The 18524-nt window shown below is 56.7% G+C and overlaps 1 protein-coding gene across 3 annotated transcripts in view; it reads right to left on the bottom strand.

Moving 5' to 3' along the window:
* The window catches only part of EPHA2 (EPH receptor A2), a 29567-nt gene that overhangs the window by 10239 nt on the left and 804 nt on the right, over positions 1-18524 (bottom strand). Inside the window, exons 1-6 of one of the 3 annotated variants that reach the window (XM_081055836.1) lie at positions 16634-16893; positions 12059-12126; positions 9603-10272; positions 1307-1462; positions 868-1200; positions 259-374 (exon numbers count right to left, since the gene is read on the bottom strand). In XM_081055836.1, the coding sequence (XP_080911962.1) occupies positions 259-374; positions 868-1200; positions 1307-1462; positions 9603-10272; positions 12059-12126; positions 16634-16715 (1425 nt within the window). In that variant the 5' untranslated portion in view covers positions 16716-16893. Of the gene's footprint in view, positions 1-258; positions 375-867; positions 1201-1306; positions 1463-9602; positions 10273-12058; positions 12127-16633; positions 16894-18524 lie in introns of those variants that run through there. The other 2 variants (XM_081055837.1, XM_081055838.1) reach the window with 2 other exon arrangements.

Raw genomic sequence — 18524 nt, 5'->3', positions numbered from 1 at the left:
TCCCCAGGAAGTGGCTTTTCCCCCACTCCCAACAATCTCGTCTGGGGATTCTAGAACACTGTGTCTTCTCTCCCACAAATCTCTGCTCTGTGTTGGCTGGCCTAGCAGAGGTGACTCTCAGGAAGAGCCCAGACCTCAGTTTCCCCATCTGCAGAATGGAACTTCTACAGATGGCTCTGCCGTGTGCAGCACCTATGTGACCAGCTGGTCCTCTGCTCCTAGTCCAGCTGGAGCCAGCCCTGACCTTCTGTGAGTTACCTTCTTGCGGTAGATGACCTCATACTTCCACACGCGGCTCTGCTGTGGCGGGGGAATGCTCCAGGAAATGCTCAGTGAGGTGGTGCTGTGGCCCTCCAGCTTCACCTTGGGGGGTTCTAGACAAGACAGTGGGTGGGGGTGTGAGAAGCTGCCCGGGGATGGGGGCGAGGACCCCCAGACCCAGTCCCATCCATAGCTCAGGCTCTTTAGACCCCCCCACCTGGGATTCTTAACTTCCAGTTCCAGAGCACAGAGCCCCAGGTCCCCGCCCCACCACCGCTGGCACCTCAGAGCATTTATGAGAGCATAAATGATAAAAATAATAGCTGACTCTTGTCATATACTTTCTATGGACCAGGCACTGTTCTAAGAACCTTATATATAAGAATTTATTAAATCTTCTCAATAGCCCTCTTACCCCATTGTACAGGTGAGGAAACTGAGGCTTAGAAAGGCTAGTTCACTTGCCCAGTCACAGAGCTTGCAAGTGACTCCAGAGACTATTCTTTTAACCATTAGTTGCTGCCTCTCTCTGAATCCAGCCGGGCCCTGGGTGGCCATCTTCTTGAAGTCCCTCCTGGATGACAGCCACCCCCACCGGGCCCTTACCTGTCTGGTTGATGCTGACGCTGGCAGTGCGGAAACTGCGGCTGACCACCAGGTCTGAGACGCCATTTCGGGCTTCTACGGCAAAGGTGTAGTTCATGTGGGGCTCCAGGTCACTGACTGTCACGCTGGTGCGGGTCAGCAGGTCTGGGAGCTCAGAGTAGTGCACACTGTCCTCGCAGGGCCTGCACTCGCCTGACTCCGGCAGGCACTGCTCACAGGTGACCTTGTAGACAATGTCCTCGCGGCCCCCATTGTCCTGGGGGGGCGTCCAGCGCAGCTCCACTTTGGCACCCATGCCCACAGCCGTGAGGTAGTTGGGGGCAGAGGGAGGACCTGCACAGAGGGCAGAGGGCAGAGCTCAGATCCAGGTAGCCCTGGACACGTCAGCCACCACACCGTGCCCACCTCAGTCGCCTTCCCGGTCCCACTGTAAACTCACGTGTGCAGGGCATTGACAGCAGGTCCCCTGGTGCCCGGAAGTAGCCTTCCTCACACTCACAATGGGTGACGCCCTCGGGGGACGGCAGGGTATGGGCAGGGCATTCCAAACAGGGGCTCTCGGACACCTCAGACTTGAAGAATCCAGGTGAGCAGGCTGGTGGGCACAGGGACAGACATCAGTCAGTTCAACCAGTTCCCACTCCAAGCAACTCCCTGGCCATGGGACCCCAGGCAAGTAGCTAACGCTCTATGGGTCTGTTTTCTCATTGGTAACAAGTTGCGATGAGAAAATGTATGGCAAGCACCTAGCTCACGCCAGGCACCCAGGAAATGCCTTATCCACGTGCCTCCAACCTTTTCATCCCTCCCCACTGGCTCTTGCGATAAGAGCCATGCCCGAGTCTGACATTCGAGGCCCAGGTCTCACTCTTCAGCTTCCTAAGCTCCTATCTCCCACCTGGCTGAGCACTGGACAGAGCATGCGGTAGTTCCTCTCATCTGTGCGGCCCATCCTGACAGGCCCCCACCTGGACTTTGAGCTGCCCAGGGAAGCAACTGTGTCTTCTTCACCGTTTGTGTTTGGTGACCATATCGCCACCTCGACTGACTAATCAGGCGCACCAGCTCAGGATGCCGCCCCCCCCCCCCTGCACCCTAAGACCCGACCGCCTTCCTGTTCCGGGGCTGGCCGACCAGGAAGCAGGAAAGGCCAGGCCCCCAGCATGTTCTCTGGATCTGCTTCCAGGAATGAGTCATTTCCACCACTCACAAGAGCGGCCAGGAAGCAGCTCTTCCTCCCCTGGTGGCAGGTCCCATCCTGGCCAGGCCGGCTAGGGGCTCAGGCACCTGACTCCAGAGGTTTCTTCCTCCCACCGCCCTATCCTGCCCCTGCCCTAAGTCCTTTCCTGGTCCCACAGGCAGGAAGCTGCCCAGACACAGGGCCCACTACAGGGCTGTCCATGGCTTGGGCAGCTGATGAATTCGAGCGGGTAAGTGCACCCTAGGAACGTCTTCCACAACCCTATCGTTACTGCCCATTCCTTCAGCTTACTCTGTAGAGAAGGGTCCTGAGACACCTCCAACCTCAGTGCCACACTCATCAAACACTCTCTGATCTTCTACTCTGTGCCCGGCCCTGTGCCAGGCATAAACCCTGAGATGAGACAAAACCCCGGAACACAGGGAACAGGAGCAAGTGACAATGTCAGCCACAAAGGGGTGAGCGAAGGGCTCAATGGGTGGAGACAACGCTGGCCAGAGGTCTGATGAATCATCGAGGGGCTATTTCAGCTGGGGCTTAGAGGCTGAGTAGGAGTTCAACAGGGCAGAAATATTGGGAGGAGTCAGGGGTGAGAAAGAGAAAAACTAACACAGAAAGTATGAGTGGCTTTGTGGGCACAAATGATGGGGAACAACAGGCAATAAGGCTGAGAGGTTTCCAGGGCCCGGATGGAGAAAGGCCTTTACTGCCAGGCCAAGGAGCCAGGACTCTATCCTGAGGGCAATGAGAGCCATTGAAGGTTTGATGCAGAGAAAAATCTTGGACAGAATCTCCCTCCTGTCCAGTCCCCTATGTGAGCAGAGATGGATGGAGGACTCAAATGACACTAGTTACTTAAGGTCTTGGACAGTGACTTCCCATTAATGACTCTGCTTGCAGAGGGGGCCCCCAGGCCACCCCAGCAGCCTCTCTCACTCCCTCCGCCGGTCCTGCCATTTCCTGCACATTAGAACCTCAGCACTGGCTCTGAAAGAACTCGGGCCCACGCTATAGGGAAGGGGGCTTGTCCAGGACAGAGGGAGCCTGGGACCTGACTCCTGCTCTGTGCAGAGTCTGAAGCCACAATCACAAACAGTGATCACTGATGAAGCACTTGACATTCATTTAGCCCTCACAATAAGTCTGTTTGTTATACGTGGGCACGGTTATCATCCATTCCTCTTTGGAGGTGGGGAAACTGATGCGTGGAGAGGCAAAACAACTACCTTGTCCAAGGTCAGCAAGCTCCTAAGACACGAAACCAAAACCTAAACCCGCGATACCTGACTTTGAGCCCTTTCCCATGTGCACCTCAGTTTGGAGCAGAGGAATCAACATTCTGGAACGAGCCCTAAGAGAGAGGAGATGGCTTCTGATCCACTTCAACAGGCAGAAAATCCCTAAGACTGATTTCAGAGCAGCAGGGTGTGTGTGTGGGGTCGGGGGGTGGCTCCTAACACAGGTCTTCTCACACTGAGCACATTTATGTCCTACGGGAAGAAAAGGGTGGAATCAACCCCAGGAGGGGGCATTGGTTAGGGTGGCCAGGTGGCCTCTTTAAACCCGAAAGGTCCTTCAAGTCTCCTGTTGTATTTAAGAAATCCATGTGTATTTTGCATTCCTCTTCATATCTCTTACAATCCAAAAATAGTTCTCTCCTCCCCCAAATCTTCCCCCAAAAATGAGAAAGCTGGGCCTTGTTTATCCTGGGATTTCAATTCCCCCAGATGCCCTGACTTGTCCCCCGAGGGGCCTACTTGTCCTGGGTAAGTGCTGGCTCCAGGAGATCCAAGCCCAGCAAAGTTGGGGTACTCAAGGGCTCCTAGAATCACAATCACACAGTCCCAGCCCAGGCTCTCAGTCTGGGGAGGGGGCAACAAGCCCCCACAGCTCTGGTTTGGTTCTGCTGAAGGCTTTAGCCACCTGCAAACCCCCATGAGGTCCCCACTCCACACCACGAGGCTGCTGCTTCCCAGCCTCCCAGCTCTCCAACCCCCCAGCCCTATGCCAATAGAAGGAAGTGGGCAAAGAGTCGGGTTCCATTCTTTGGCCCCAGAGCCCGGGGGTGGCCCGCCTGCTGCCGGCAGGAAAGAGGGAATTTGGAGAGATTTCCGCTGCGGATGTGCCAGATAATACAGTGAAGAGGCAGCGTCAACAGGGCCTGTGCTTGCCTGACGAGAATGTGCTGCCCCTCCTCCAACCACAGAACTCCAAGGGGCTGTCCCCGGGGCCTCGCCAGAGTGTGCCAGTGCTCAGGGGCCCGAGTTCATTTATAGGACACCAGCAAGTCCCCATGTCTTCCTGACTTTGCCTGATTAGATTTCCTGGCATTCTGGGCAGGCCAGTGGGGACGGGTCACACACTAGGTGTTCACATGTATTCAACACAGTCACATACAAGAAATACTCACTGTCTCAGCCAACCAGCAAACTCCTAAGCATCCTTCAATACCCAACTTGTAAATTATCGAGCTCCTCTACACAGCCCTCCTAGACCATCCAATTTCTGGCCCCCTTTTGCCCCATTAGGGCATCTATTACTCAATCTTATGTTTACCAAACAAAACTTGAGCACTTCCTACAGTCTGGCACAAGGCTGAGTCCTGGGATCAATGGAGAGATAAACACCAGTTCTTCTCCAGGGGAATTCACAGTCTGGCTTTTGTGCTCCATTTGCAATAATTTCTGCACATATTAGGAGCCTCTATGAGACTGGCAGCTCCTGGACAGCAGGGACAGAGTCCAATTTATCTGTGTCCCTTGGCCCAGCACAGGCTCTGGCATGCATTAGGTGCTCAGTTAATGTTTATGGACTGGATGGATGGATGTGTGGGTGAGTGAATGGCAAAACCTATGACATACTAAGCATATTAAACGAAACATATTAGACACACACTCTTGGGCCACAGACATGAGCAGTGTTTTCTGTGGGGATGACACACCAGGATACCCACCTGCCTGGCACAAGAGCCTGGCTTTGGCACACCTGTGGAGAGCTTCTCTGGCCCCAGTCGCCTGGCAGGCCTAGACCACTCCAAGCAGGGGAACTAGGGCACAGTGGCTGCACCCTGGGCTGCACCCCAGTTTTTCCAGTTCCTGGTGCCCGCCCCTTAGGTAGAAGCGTGGGGTGACTCAGAAACAGACGCCCTCTGGCATGACGCAAATTCAGCCCCTGGCAGAGCCCCTCCCCCCAGGCCCAAGCACCTCCCAGGCCAGTGGTGGCAAGGTCAGAGGATCAAGAGGTCGCGGTGGCAATTCACCTGGGGCCAGTCACCTCCCCGAGCGGTGCCCAGCTGGCAACCACGTGCACCACCTCAGCCTAAGGCTATGGAGCATGGACTTTGTCTCGTGCCGTGACAGGCAGGAAACGGCAACCCGTAAGTTACTGACCCAGCAAATGAGGGCAATTGATAACTCCGGGCCCTGGTGGCTTCTCGCTCCCCAGCTGGCTGTCATCCCCACAGAGGCGGGCATCTCCATGACTAGATTGCTGCCAGCACCTTGCCCCTTTCACACACGTCCTGGGGAATTATCTTGGGGCACATTCCTCCACCAAGCCATGATAAGCACAGCTCCGCAAACCCTAGCCTCCCCGCCTCCTGCTCTCTCCCTACCACCAGCCTTTTATCTTTTGTTTGCTTTCCCTAGCCTCCTTCCGTTCTGGGGACCCACTCACCTCCACCTCCGGGGAGGGAAGGAAAGAGGGGCCTCCCCCAAGGAGCTGCCAGCACCTGAACTTGCCCCCAGTCTGAGCTGAGGGGGGGTAGACAGGGTATGGAGAGAGAAGTCCCCATGCCCCCATCCCTGCAGACCAGAGGAAACTCCACAAAACTGAGGCCGGGTGGCACTCCCCAGGGAGGGGACAAGTCCAGGAGTCAAGAGCACACAGAGCGCCCAGTGCGAGGATCAGCCATGTCCTGACAAAGCAGGGCCCCTACCAATAGCCCCTGTCACAGCCCAGGGCCATCCTGCCTAAGAACCACCTTAGCCAGAGCCATCTCCTGCCTAGGGGACGCCTCCCCTTCAGCTATGGACCCTGGGTAGGCTTAGGCCACTCAGGATACCAGCATTAGGACCCTGCTCCTTGCCACATGCAGTGAGGTCACGTGGTCAACAGTCTGCCAGAGCAATCCAGGTTCTCAGAGTGAACCACCGCAGAAAGTGACAGGAGGTAGACCCTGATCACTGAGGCCCAGAAGGGAATCAGCAAGGTCACACAGCTTGTGGGTAGGACATATGCCAGGGGCAAGTGGGGATAGTATACTGCCTTTCTCATGGCAGGCCCCAGCTCCTTTGGTCACTGGTCACTGTTTCCTCTCTCTGGGCCTCAGTTTCCTCACCTGTAGAGTGGGGATAAAGTCCTCAGCCCCACTGGGTTGTTTGTGAAGATGGAAGAAAATTTGTGAAATGCTCAGCATGGTGCCTGGAATGGGGTGTCCCTATGAACTGGGGATCAAAAAACTAGAGTAGAAAGGGGACATTCCTAAGTGGCTGGGCCATTTAAGGGAGCAGGAACCTCCAAGGAAGGAATTCCCAAACCCCCACTGCCCCCACCTCCAGCTCTGGCCTCGCAGCTGCTGGGCTGAGCCTGTGGCCACAGCCACTGGCCACCTGCTCACCTGGCTGGCAGTCCCCATGGCTGAGGCGCCAGCCGGGGCCCCACCAGCTCAGCTGCTGATGCCAGCACAGGAAGCAGAGACGAACGGGGAGACAAAGCCGCCCCTGGGGAAATGACGGTCAGCCTGAGTGACTCCACTGTCCCCCAGGCAGGGCCGGGTGGAGGGGGGCGGGGGTGCTGCAGTGAAGCTGGCTCATTCCTGACATAGCTCACGAGAGCTCTCCCTGGGCAGTGTGCCCACCTGTCCAACACAGCACCTGCGAGGTGCCTCCCTTCCATTGTCCATTTAACTCTTTCCTGAGTTCTGAGCTTCCTGGGAAAGAACCCTGAGGAGAAACGAACTCTGGGAATAACCTGGACCAGGTGCTGAGTGACCTCAGGGTACCCACGCCCTCTCTCAGGGCTCAGTTTGTCCTCAGTAGTGGCCCCAATGGGAGAATCTGAGTGTACAGCCTCATGGAATGTCAGGCAATTGGGGGCAGACCCTGTACCTCCCTCCATTTCTCCCTCACCATGCTCAGTAACGGCCCTGCAGTCACCCCACCTCCTGTACCAGGACCTGCTATCCCGGGGCTGCCCTGAGAGCCAGTCCCAAGGCCAGGAGCTGAGTCAGGGATTCCAAAGGAACCGGTCATTTCCCGTCCCGTTTCCTGACCCCTCCTCCAGCCTGGACACTGCTGTGTTGCCTGGATTCAAACCCTGATACAGCCACATCTTAGCTGTGTGACTCCAGGCAAGGCTGTGAGCCTCCCTGAGCCTTAGTTCCCTGTCTGTTAAATGGGATCGATAACAGTTTCTACCTCGCAGAAAGGTGGTATGAATTCAGCAAGTGTCCAGATAAAGCATTTGCTTAGCTCGTGCCTGCCCTCAGAGGAGAGCACGTGTCTACAGGAGTTACTATTATTTGCATCATGGTCAGCGGCTGCTGGGAAAAGTCTGGAGGGATAAAGAGAAGCTGAGCTGGAGGTTCCCAACCATACAGAGGGCCCCTAAAGCACACTGAAGGGAATTTTGGTAGAGGGATCCCAAGGAAGGAAAAGCAGGGCAACAGGTGGCTGGCAGTTGAGAGAGTCCTACCAGTTAAGTCCAAGATTTCACTCTTGGAAACGGTCCTCCCTACCCCTACCCCTACCGGGGGCCTGCTAGCTCTTCACAAACAAAGCCTGCCAGAACCCTGACCCTCCACCTCCGGGGAAGGGAAGGCTGCCCCCCCTTCCTGGAAAGACCCCCCCCCCCAGCCCCAACCATCCACTTATCTCTGCAGGGCCTGAATCACCAGCCTGTGGAAAGTTTTCAGCTGCCCCTCAACCCCCACCCCCGCATTCTTGTGTGAGGATGTCATGTGGGAGGAGTTTGCCCGACCCACTGGGCTGCCTCAGGTCCCCCCACCCCCCAACCCGCAGTCATTGTCTGAAACTGGGAGTGTGCACTCGAGGTCACCTAAAGCTGGGGCTGTCTGGGGAAAGGGGACTCATTCAGCAAAGGGGAGCTGGGAGGACAACGGGGTGGTAGGAAGAGCCAGCACAGGGCAGCGATTACACCACAGGCTTATGGCCTTAGGAAACTTCTCATCCAGGGGTTTGCAGGCTGTGTTAAGCAAGGTTCTGAGGATTTGTTTTAGGAGGCAAGTGGGGCCTGTCAGAAAGGGCTTCAGTCTCCTCCAACACTTCAAACCACTTCATAGGTTGCAGTATCCATGGCTAAAAACAAAGTATAAAGTCAGCTGTTATACTTGAACTTCAGACTTTATTGGCAGGAAACCTGAGGCCAGAGAGGAAGAGAGATTTACCCAAGGTAATCCAGTGGGTATGTGCAACTGCAGGGACTAAACCCCTAATTTCTCAATACCCCACTTATCTCAGCAAAGAAGCTCCCAGAGAACGGGGATGAGCTGGCCTTCCAAAGGTTGGCCTGCATTCCACAAATGCCCTGCCCCACAGGCGTTTCCAGAAAAAAAAAAAAAAATCATCCATTGAAAAAATCCACATTGCTGTAGAGATTTCTGCTGTCACATGCCCTGGTGGTGCCAAGCCACAGCCGCCCAACGTGAGCTTACTAATGCCCAGGTCCCATTCCCAGAGAGTCTGATTTAACTGGCCCCCTCTCTGGGCTCAATGTGTCATCATCAGAAGCCCCCCTGGAAGGATCTGTGTCTACAGTCCTGGGGAGGGTCAGGCAGGGGCTGGAGCTGGGCCTGCGTCTCCCTTCCACCTTTTCCCTCAACGCAAGATTTTTCAAAAGCTCCCCAGGTGATTCTCATGTGCAGCCAGGGGATGTGAATCCTGGGTCCAATTCACTCACTTCCATGAACAAAAGAGGAGCCTGAGCTGCAGAGCGGTTGAGTGACTTGCCTCAGGTGAGTTAACACACTGAGCTAACAGAGAAGAAACTAGTTCCTGGGCCTGTCCCAGGTGTCCACAGAGCTGGGATACAGCAGATACTCAAGACATTCTTGTGGGATGAATCAAAAATAACAATCACACTTAAAAGCACTTATGTGTCAGACACTGACCTAAGCACTCTACAAGCATTAAGTCATTTGATTGTCATAAGACTCCACGAGATGGACACTGTGTTCATGTCCAGTTTAGAGGAGGAACCCAGACACCGAGAGGGTAAGACCCTGGCTTCAAATCACACAGCTAAATAGAGAGCCGGGATTTGAAGCCAGGCATTCTTATCCTAGAGTCCTGTTCATAAGCTCCACACTACACTGTTGCTCAAGTCATTCATCCTCAATGAAGGAGCAAATCCAGTCATAAAGAAATTGAAGTCCTGTGATTTCCATGGACAGAACCACTGCATGTCAGAGCAGGGACAACCTTATCAGGATCCCAGAGTCCCAGGACCGAGACTAGGGACACAGCCTTCATCCCAGCACCCCCTTTCCCTGCCACCCCTCACCGTCATCACTCACCTTGGCAGGCGTCCTCCACCTTCTCATATCCCTCCTGGCACAAGCACTGACCGATGGGCACGAGCCACTCGCCATCGACCGCGCAGTGCATGCGGGGCTCTTCACCCCCGGGTGGCACCTGAGCATGGTCCACGCAGGTGCCAGCCACGGTGGCCAGAGAGGGCGCGTCGGAACCTGCGACGGTCTCGGGGAAGCGGGCTAGACCCTGCAGCTGCTCGGGGCACTTCTTGTAGTAGACACGGACCGAGAGCAGTGCCACACAGGCACCAATGTCCTGGAAGGCCAGGTAGAAGCCCTTGCGGCTGAGGGGCCCCACGGAGCGCTCCTCCACATTCAGCTTCACGTGGCGGGCCTCGAAGTCGCTGCTGACCGTGATCTCATCAGGGGCAATGGTGTCAATCTTGGTGAACTGGCGCTTCTGGAAGTTGGTTCCGTAATCCAAGTCCGACTCAGCATAGTAGAGGTTGAAGGTCTCCTTGCAGGAACTGGCGCCCCCGGGGAAGCTGTTGCAGTCACGCACGGTGAACTTGAGCTCAATGAAGATACGCTCGGCCTCCTCGCGGTAAACCCAGTTGGTGCGGAGCCAGTTGTCCTGGTCGCCGGCCACCACGTTGCACACGGAGTACATGTAGATGGGCTTGTCGTCCATGATGTTCTGCATCAGGTCCCACTGTGCAGGGCCGACAGGACAGTTAGTGTGGGCAGGCCCCCGGGGGGAAACTGAGGCGAGGCAATGCCCAGGAGGCAGAGCTGGGCATCGGGAAGACGCTTTCCATTCCTGCTATCCTCATTCTACAGGGAAGGAAACTGAGGCCCGGAGAGGGGCTTCATGGCACCCACGCACATTACAAGTGCTGAGCTGGGAGCTGCCCCCCTAGCGTTTCTGAGCCCCAGTTGTCAGGGTGCGAAACCCCTATGTTAGACTGTGAGTCGGGGGCAGAGACTGGGAGCTAAATGGGGCCTCAGGTGGATCTCTGAAACTCACTGATCTACCTCAAAGAATTGCTGTGAGGAGAAACAACAGAAAGGCTACAAAATGCTGAACACACTGCTCGGCAGGGATAAGATGTAACAGCTGTCATACAAGGCAGCTGGTGCCACCACCATCATCATCATCCTTGTTCACTGGGTCTGCGTGTGTACATGGAGGCATATATGTAGGGGAAGAGGTTAAGTCAGAAACAGTGGATGATCAAAATCTCATCATGTAGATTTTCGTTTTGGGGCAGATCAACACATGTTCTTCCCCACTCAGAACATGGCTCAGCCTCCTCCAGGAAGACTTCCAGGTTGGGCCAAATACCCCCTCTGGCTCCCACAGTCTCCATGCCCCCTTTGTCACAGCACTTGGCATCTATGTGGTGACACCTACATCGGCTCCCACACTAGATTCTGAGCTCCTTGGGGAAGGGAGTACGTCTAATTCCCTTCTGTACCCTTAGGAACTGCTTGGAACAGAGTAGGTGCTCAGGAAAGTATTTGTTGAACGAATGAGAGAGTGAATGAATGGAAACAGAGGGGCTGAGGAAAGAGGCCTGAGCTGCACTGTGTGAATTGGCCAAGGCCTCAAACGCCCTTGGGCTTCAGTTTCCCACTCTGTATAATGACCAGGTTGGATTAGACGATCTGTGTTCCCTCCCAGCTGGACATTCCAGGATCGTGGAAATCCACTAGAGCTACAACCAGGCCTCCTCAAAGCACTTAGGGACAAGCACTTAACTTATGCAGATCTAGCCAGCAATGGGAACTGTCCAAAGTAGCCCACTGGAGACACACTTCTCCCCAGCTCAGGGCCCCAGATACAAAGGAAGGACCTATTGCGCAGAGGGGGAAACTGAGGCCCAGAGAGCAGCAGTTTCTCCCTTAAGACCAAACCGTAGTCATGCTCAAAGTCAGGGAAAGGACCCCAGTGTCTTGCCCACCAGTTCTGGTCACAGTAGGTCAGAGCAGAGGGGAGGAAACTTGGGTTGGGATGAGGTGAAACAAACTCTGTCCTGAGCAGGAAGGGAAAGCAACAGGTGTGGGAGCGGCGAGAGGGGCCCAGCAGGAAGGAAACTGATTTTCTCTGCAGCTGTGGGCACCTGAAAGCCACTGTTCCCTGTCCCTCCCTCACCCCTCACCTCATGGGCTGGGACCTGGAAGACAGGGTGAGCCTTTAATTCCATCCCTCCCAAGAGGTAGATGGAGGGAACCAGAGGGAGGACCCCCTGGAGCATCCAGGGTGCCTGCTTTGCCAAGGACCTTCAGTTGTCTCCCCAGCTCTTTCCGCCTCTCAGGTCCCTTTGCTACCTTCCAATCCCCAGCCCACTCAGCCTGGGATGGCCAATGCTGAGCCTAGTGTGAGAAGCAGGACCCTGAGCTTGAACCCTGGCTGAGCTGTTTGATCTAGGCCGGCCCCATCCTCCCTGGGTCTCAGTTTCCCCGTCCACATGTCTCTGCCTGACCTAAAGGCTTACCCCTTTGCCATACGGGTGTGTGAGCCAGCCAAGTTCTCCTTTAGCTGCCGCAAAGTCCAACAGCACAACTGCAAGAGACAAGAGAGGAGGCTGGTGAACTTGAGGGTATCTCCAGGAGTCAGGCCGTGGTGGAAAAGGTGAGAGACCCCCCGGGACCCCAAGAGGGCTTGATGGCTTCCTCAGCCCTCAGAGAGAGACCCCACTATACAGGGTAACCATATCCAAGAGGCCTGTCCCTAGACAAATAGGAAAACAGAGGCCTAGGGAACGGCTAGGACCTAGTCAAAGCCATATAGCAGGTTGGGTAAGGTCTAGGCCTCCTGTCTTCCAGGCCACGGCTCCGTCTACGCTGCCCCTCGGTCAGCTCCCAGCTGGGCAGAGTAGGACAGAGCTCAGCCCAGCGGGGGGACAGCAGCTGGACAGAGAACTGGGGCTGCCAGGGTTGTTAAGTGACACCATGCCGCCCCGTCTGCTTCCTGGAACAAGGCCCCTTGGCAGTACTTCACTCACACAGGGACTTTGGGGGCCCTCATGTCTACTCCTGCCCTATCTCCCCCAGCATGAACGACCCCCAACCCCACCCAGCCACGTAGCACACACATATGCTCACGCATGTGTACGTACACACATGTCTCATGGCACTCCAAGGAGGGAGGGCTCTTAACAGGTGGGAACAGCTCCAGGGAGGGGAGGGGGAACCAGTGGGGGGTGTCTGGAAACCGATCCTCCCACCACAAAAGCCACAGCGCAGGCGGGATAAAGCCTTGAACCCACAGGGGCCTCCAGGAGGGGCCCAAAGAGTCACACAGCCGGCTAGGTCCCCTCCTTGGGAAAGTTGCTCCCGCTGCCCCTGTCTCTCATACCCTGGCTACTGGCCGGCGGTGGTGCCTGTGGCACAACAGATGGAATCCCTTAGAGGGGACTTCCAGGCCTAGAGCGACCAGGTGCCAGGACCATGCTGTCCCCAGAGAGGCACCTGGAGCCTGGGGGAGGGACACGCGGCCAGGGGCTTCCCTCAGTCTAGCCCTGCCCTTGAGCATCTCCCATCAGTCCACCCTGGCTCTCCGCCAGGCTCATTGGCGGTAGCCAAGACCCAAGACCCCAGAAACTGCCCCACCTCCGTTTCCAAGTAAAGTCTACATAGCTGGAGGGTAAGGAGATTGGGGAACTGAGGTACCGAACCTAAGCAAGGTCCCTGGCTTCGGAGGGTAAAGCTCTAAGGTGGAGGCGGGTAAGGGAGCAAGAACTCACTTCCTTTGGACCCTGGAGCTTGAGCCTCAAGAAGCTACATTCCTCAGGGCCAGGACCTGGAAGAATGACTCTAAGGGACCTCCAGGCAGGCATGGAGCAGAGGGGCAGATTTACAGGTGGGGGTGGGTCAAGGGGCCTGAGAGGAATCTTAGAAATCCTTTCCTAAGTTTGCACCACCTGGCTGCCCGGAGCTGAAGGCCTGAGTGTGCGGCAAGGCCGTCCGACCCGCTGACCAGGGCCAAATCTCTCTAGAAAGGGTCCAGCAGCCCAGACAGAAGAGAGGAAATCCGATGTGGCACCGGCCCCAAGGCTGTAGGGGAAGGTGGCAGGGGGGTGGGGAAGGACACGGATTTGTTCTGACATGCCCAGGGCCCAGGCTTGGAAAACTCACTAACCCCTCTAGCAAATGGAATGTTCCGGCTACACAGGAAGGAATCTGGGGGTTCCTGGCTCCAGCTGGGTGGGGAGTACGACAACGGTGAAAGCTCCTCAGTCCTGGACAGCACCCTCCCCAGACGGGTAGGAAGCGCAATCCATGCCTGAGGGAGGGGGCTCAGGCTCCCAGGCTCTGAAGAGTTAACCTCACACTGAGGGACCCCCACCACCCCTGCCACCGCGGCTCCCCTTCCTGCCCCAGGGCTGCCTCTAGAAGTATCACAGGGCTCAATCTGAGAAGAAAAGAAGCCTTCACACAGGAAGGAGCCCCCTCCCGGGAAATTCCCTAGAGCCAATCACCAGGAACAGGAGCCCAGCCTAGTCCCTCCACCCAGATGGGGGTGTGGCTCTCTCCCCAGCTCTTCCAGGGACTGAGGCACCTGATTCCCTGGAAGGGGTGGGGGCCTGGTAACCTCTCAGCTGCCCTGAAGGCTTCACTGAGAGGCCTGGGCTAGGCAGGGCTCATCCAGGAACCCTCTGTCTCTCACCCCACTCTCAGGAAAGCCCCCTTCTCTCCCTAAAGTTCCATCATCAATGTCACCCTTGCAGGTCCATATTGTTTTACTCAAATGCAATACTACCACCCAGTCCCCTACTGTTACTCCCTGCTCCCCCATCCCTCTTTAGCCAAGACTGGATAAAGGGGGAGGCAAGAGATGGGGGGGACGGGGCAAACTGTGCTCTTACAGAATCAAGAAGCCAAGGACTTTCCAGGCCTCCTGAGTACTCTCCACGTCTTTTCCCATCAGCCACTTCAAGCCAACTACCCCTGCACCCTTGCCCAGCTATTCCCGCTTCTCAGGAAAATCCACCATGAAACCACAAGGCAAGGGGCCCTGGGCTCTGGTGGCCCAAGAAGCCCGATGCTCAGATCTAACCCTCGCTGTGCAGAGGGGCCTGGCTGGAGTGGACTTGGGCCTTCCTCAGTTTACCCTTTTGTAAAAGGAGGGCAGATTCAGTGTTTGTTGAGAATCTAACAGGCTCCATCGGAGTCTCCAAATACAGCCTGGCTCCTCCACCCACAGGGAGGGAAAGAGAAAGGAGAAAGAAAGTGAGCAGCAGCCTGAGTTAAGGGTGGAAAGGGCACATGTGTCCTTTCTCTGCCCCCACCCCAACCCACCCTTGGGCAGATTCACCACATCCTGAATCCCAAAGAACATAACAAACCGGGCGGCTGCCAGTTGGACCATCTTTTCCCCACCACCACCAAAGGCATACCTCCCCAGGGAGTCATTCACAGGGACTTTTGGAGCCTAAGCAAAAATGTTCCCCCATCCCAGGACTCTGCAATACACACCCTTTTCCTCCCTCATCCCATGGAAGTGGGGGACTAGTCATTTACGCTGGGGAGGGCCGACAATGGGGCACAGGAACAAGGCAGATCCAGGCTTCCAGGCCAGCGGCTGGGGCTGCAGCATAACAATCGTCCAGCAGAGTAAGTCCTGCCTAATCCCCCCCTCAACCTCCCTCCCATGGGCAGCCTTTGAGAAAGGCCTGTAGTGATTCCAGCTGTCTCTCCCCTTCTCTCCAACCACAGTCCCCCAGGAAGGGGAAGGACCAAGAGCGGAGGGAGTGGGGGTTACTGAGGGTGGAAGAAATCCCTGACACCCACTCCTTCTGCAAGTAGGGACCAGCAGCCCTGACTGACCCAAGAAGTGTACAGTATGCCACCCCCCCACACACACACACACACCTCCACCTGCAACAGCTCCAGCTCTGGCTACTTTTCTTCCCAACTGGGAAAGGCAGAACCTCCAACCTCAGTTTGGGAGGCGGAAAAGAAGGCAAGGCTCAAGGAAACTTCTCACCGGGCCAGGGTTTCCTCCGCACTTTCCCCTGGTGGAGCCTGCCAAAGAGCCGTGCTCTGCCCAGGCAGCCGGGGAAAACTTCTTCTCACCATTGGAAACTGAAGCTGGCCTCGCTGGGTGGACAGGAAGGTGCTCTGCCACCATCAGGAGGCCCCATCCTCTCTGAGACCCTAGCTGAGGGGGAACGCCCCCATCCACACACCAGCCAGCCCAGGACAGAGCCTAGGGGCCCTCACCCAGGGCGGCTCAGGGAGCGCTGGGGTGGGGGTGGGTGATTCAATCCCAACCCCCGGGTGCCCGGACTCCCTGGTGGCCCTGAGGTGATGGCTCCACACCTCGAGAGGCCGCGCCCCCACCTGCTGCATTGCCTCGTTCTGAGTCACCCCTTGCTCACAACGCTTGACTTTGGGACTTCCTGTCCGCACTCGCGGCCGCGAACCTGCCCCCGGAGCCTGGGAGTGAGGGGTGGGAAGGAGGGAAGGCTGCGCGTGGGCAGTCTGGCCCGAAACTCCCCGCACGCTTTCCTCCCGGACTGGAGGCGAAAGGGGGCGTGTAGAAAATCTCATCCAACAGGGACTTCCGCAGCGGGCTCCCCGCCGGCCGACGAGCCCCCTCCCCAAAATGAGGAGCCTCCACAGAAATGCCTTCTCCGTCAAATCGCAGTAAGCAGGTTCGTGAATTCAGGTCACCAAGAGGCTGGGTCCGCGCGCGGAAAGCCCACGAGACACCCCATTCTCCAAGGGACCCCCATTCTTCAGGACGCGTTCCTGAAGCCGCCGCCGGGACTGCAACAGCGTGGCCGGCGCGGCGTCCCCTTCTCGGCGGCCCCCAAGCCCCGCACGCCCAGGCCGCCTCCCTCAGTCCCTGCAGCCCCGATGGCCCAGGTGAGGATCCCAGATTCGTTCCGATCGCAGCCCGCGCGCCCTGCCGACCCCAGCTCTCCCGGCCTGGGCGGCGCCAGGTCGCTTTCCGAAGTTGCGCGCTTCCAGGCGCGCCAAGCTCTGGGAGGCGCGTGAGAGCGCTGGTCGGGCCGCCCGGGTTGCGTTGGGTGGGCTGGGGCGGCCACCGCGCGCGCGCTCACCTTCCTTGCCCTGCGCCGCGGCAGCGCCCAGCGTGCAGCCCCACAGCAGGGCGAGGCAGGCACGGGGCGCCCTACGCTCCATGCCGCGCTCCTAGCTCTCCGCCCGATTCGTGCCCGGCTCCTGCACGCCCGCACGCCGGCCTTGGTGTCAGCTCCCGCCGGCTGCCCGCGCGCAACTCCTGCACCTCCAGCCCCGAGTCCTTAATGGAAGTTGGGTGAGAACCGGCTCGTGTTCATTCATGCCCCGCGCTTACGTCACCGAAGCCACGCCCCCTGGAATGTCTTTAAAGGGGCCGGGCTAGCACGCGGAGTGAAGGGAGGGGAAGTCCCGAGAGGTTTGGGCAGGACCGTGGAGCCCTCTGGACTCACTGGCGCCCCCCAGGCCCTCCCAAGTTTGAGCACCTCAAAGAGCCAGTGCCCCCACCCAGGGCTAGTCCTCCGGGATCTGACACGGGCCAGGCGCAGGGATGGTTTTGCGCTGTGCCATCCCCACCTGTCACCCTTTGCCCTCTAGAACCGAGTTCGAGGTTGGCCTGAGGGCCTGGGCTGAAATAAGATGGGGGCGGCCAAGAAGCAGTTGCCTCTTTAGCAGCATACCTGGGAGAGGAGCTGCGATAGACCCGAATGCTCTTCCTGGACCTTTGAAGTAGGAGAGAGCATTTCAGCTCAGGGGCCTAAGAATACAGTAAACTTAGAGCAGCCACCTCCAGAAGCGAGTTGACGTGCATTATCTCACTTAATTCTCATCTGGGAGGCAGGTATCATTATCCCCATTTTACAGAAGAGGAAACAGGTTCCAAGGGGTTAAACAAAATGCCCGTAGGTTGCACAGCCCAAAGATGGCAGACCCAGGATTTGAGTCTGGGTAGTCTCTGCTTTAACCACTGCCCCATACTGAGGAAGGGTGGGCAAGGGGCCGCTGTGCAGAACACCTATCCCCTGACTGTGGCACGGCAGAATCAGTTATCTGTTTGACATTTTGGAGGACACCTGCCTCTCACTTGCCCCTTCAAGGGGCCTCTCCCCAAAGGTTCCTCAGACGTGAGCTCATCTCTCCTCCTGACGGAAGCGCTGGCACCAGTGAAACAAACGGGAAGTGTCCTCTCACCCGCCTGCCTAGCCACCCACAGCTGCTGTTGCCCAATCGTGTTTTAGCCAGTCCAGGAGGAGCAGCTGTAGCAGGCCTGATTTCCTGGGATAATCTAGCCCTCTCTGTCCACCTCCTTCTCTCCCACCCCATCCTCTCCTTGACTGCCCTGCTGGCCCAATAGCTATGCCGGGCTGCTCCTGTACCCACGTCTTGCTTGCCAGATGGGAACATCTTGGCCTCTTGGCCTTGGTGCGTACCCTTGAGAAGCGGGTCCAGACATTTCCCCTGGAGGGGGGGAGAGTTAATTACAGGTGTTGGGGTAGTGTAATTAAAGCTTTTGACCAACATGGTGGGAGGAGAGTCTTGGTCTTCTGAGAGTGTGTGAATGTGCAAGTGTCCATAAGAGTGAGTGTGCAAATGTCCGTGAAAGTGAGTGCATGTGTATGTGTGAGTGTGTAGACATGTTGAGGTGTGTAGACACATTGGTGTATGTGTTGCAGTGTGTGCGAATATGTTGGGGGGGTGTGAGTGTGTGTGGATGTGTTGGTGTATGTGTGTGAGTGCGTGTGTGAGTGTGTATGGACGTACTGATGTATGTGTGTATGAGTGTGTGAGCATGCGTGGACAGGAAAGGATTTGTGTGTGAGTGTGAGCTGAGTGTGCCATGCTTGGCAGTGATGGAGAATACAGAAGAGTCAGCCTCTAGTTTTTGGACAGTTCACTTCTTAGAGCCTCAGTTTGCTCCTCTGTAAGATATACAAACCTACTCCAGAGGGTTATTGTGAAGCTCAAATGAGGTCA

This window comes from Rhinolophus hipposideros (assembly GCF_964194185.1).
Source record: "Rhinolophus hipposideros genome assembly, chromosome: 8".
Taxonomy (NCBI): Eukaryota; Metazoa; Chordata; class Mammalia; order Chiroptera; family Rhinolophidae; genus Rhinolophus; species Rhinolophus hipposideros.
Note: the sequence above shows the minus strand (reverse complement) of the source record. Positions and strands in the feature narration are given on the sequence as shown.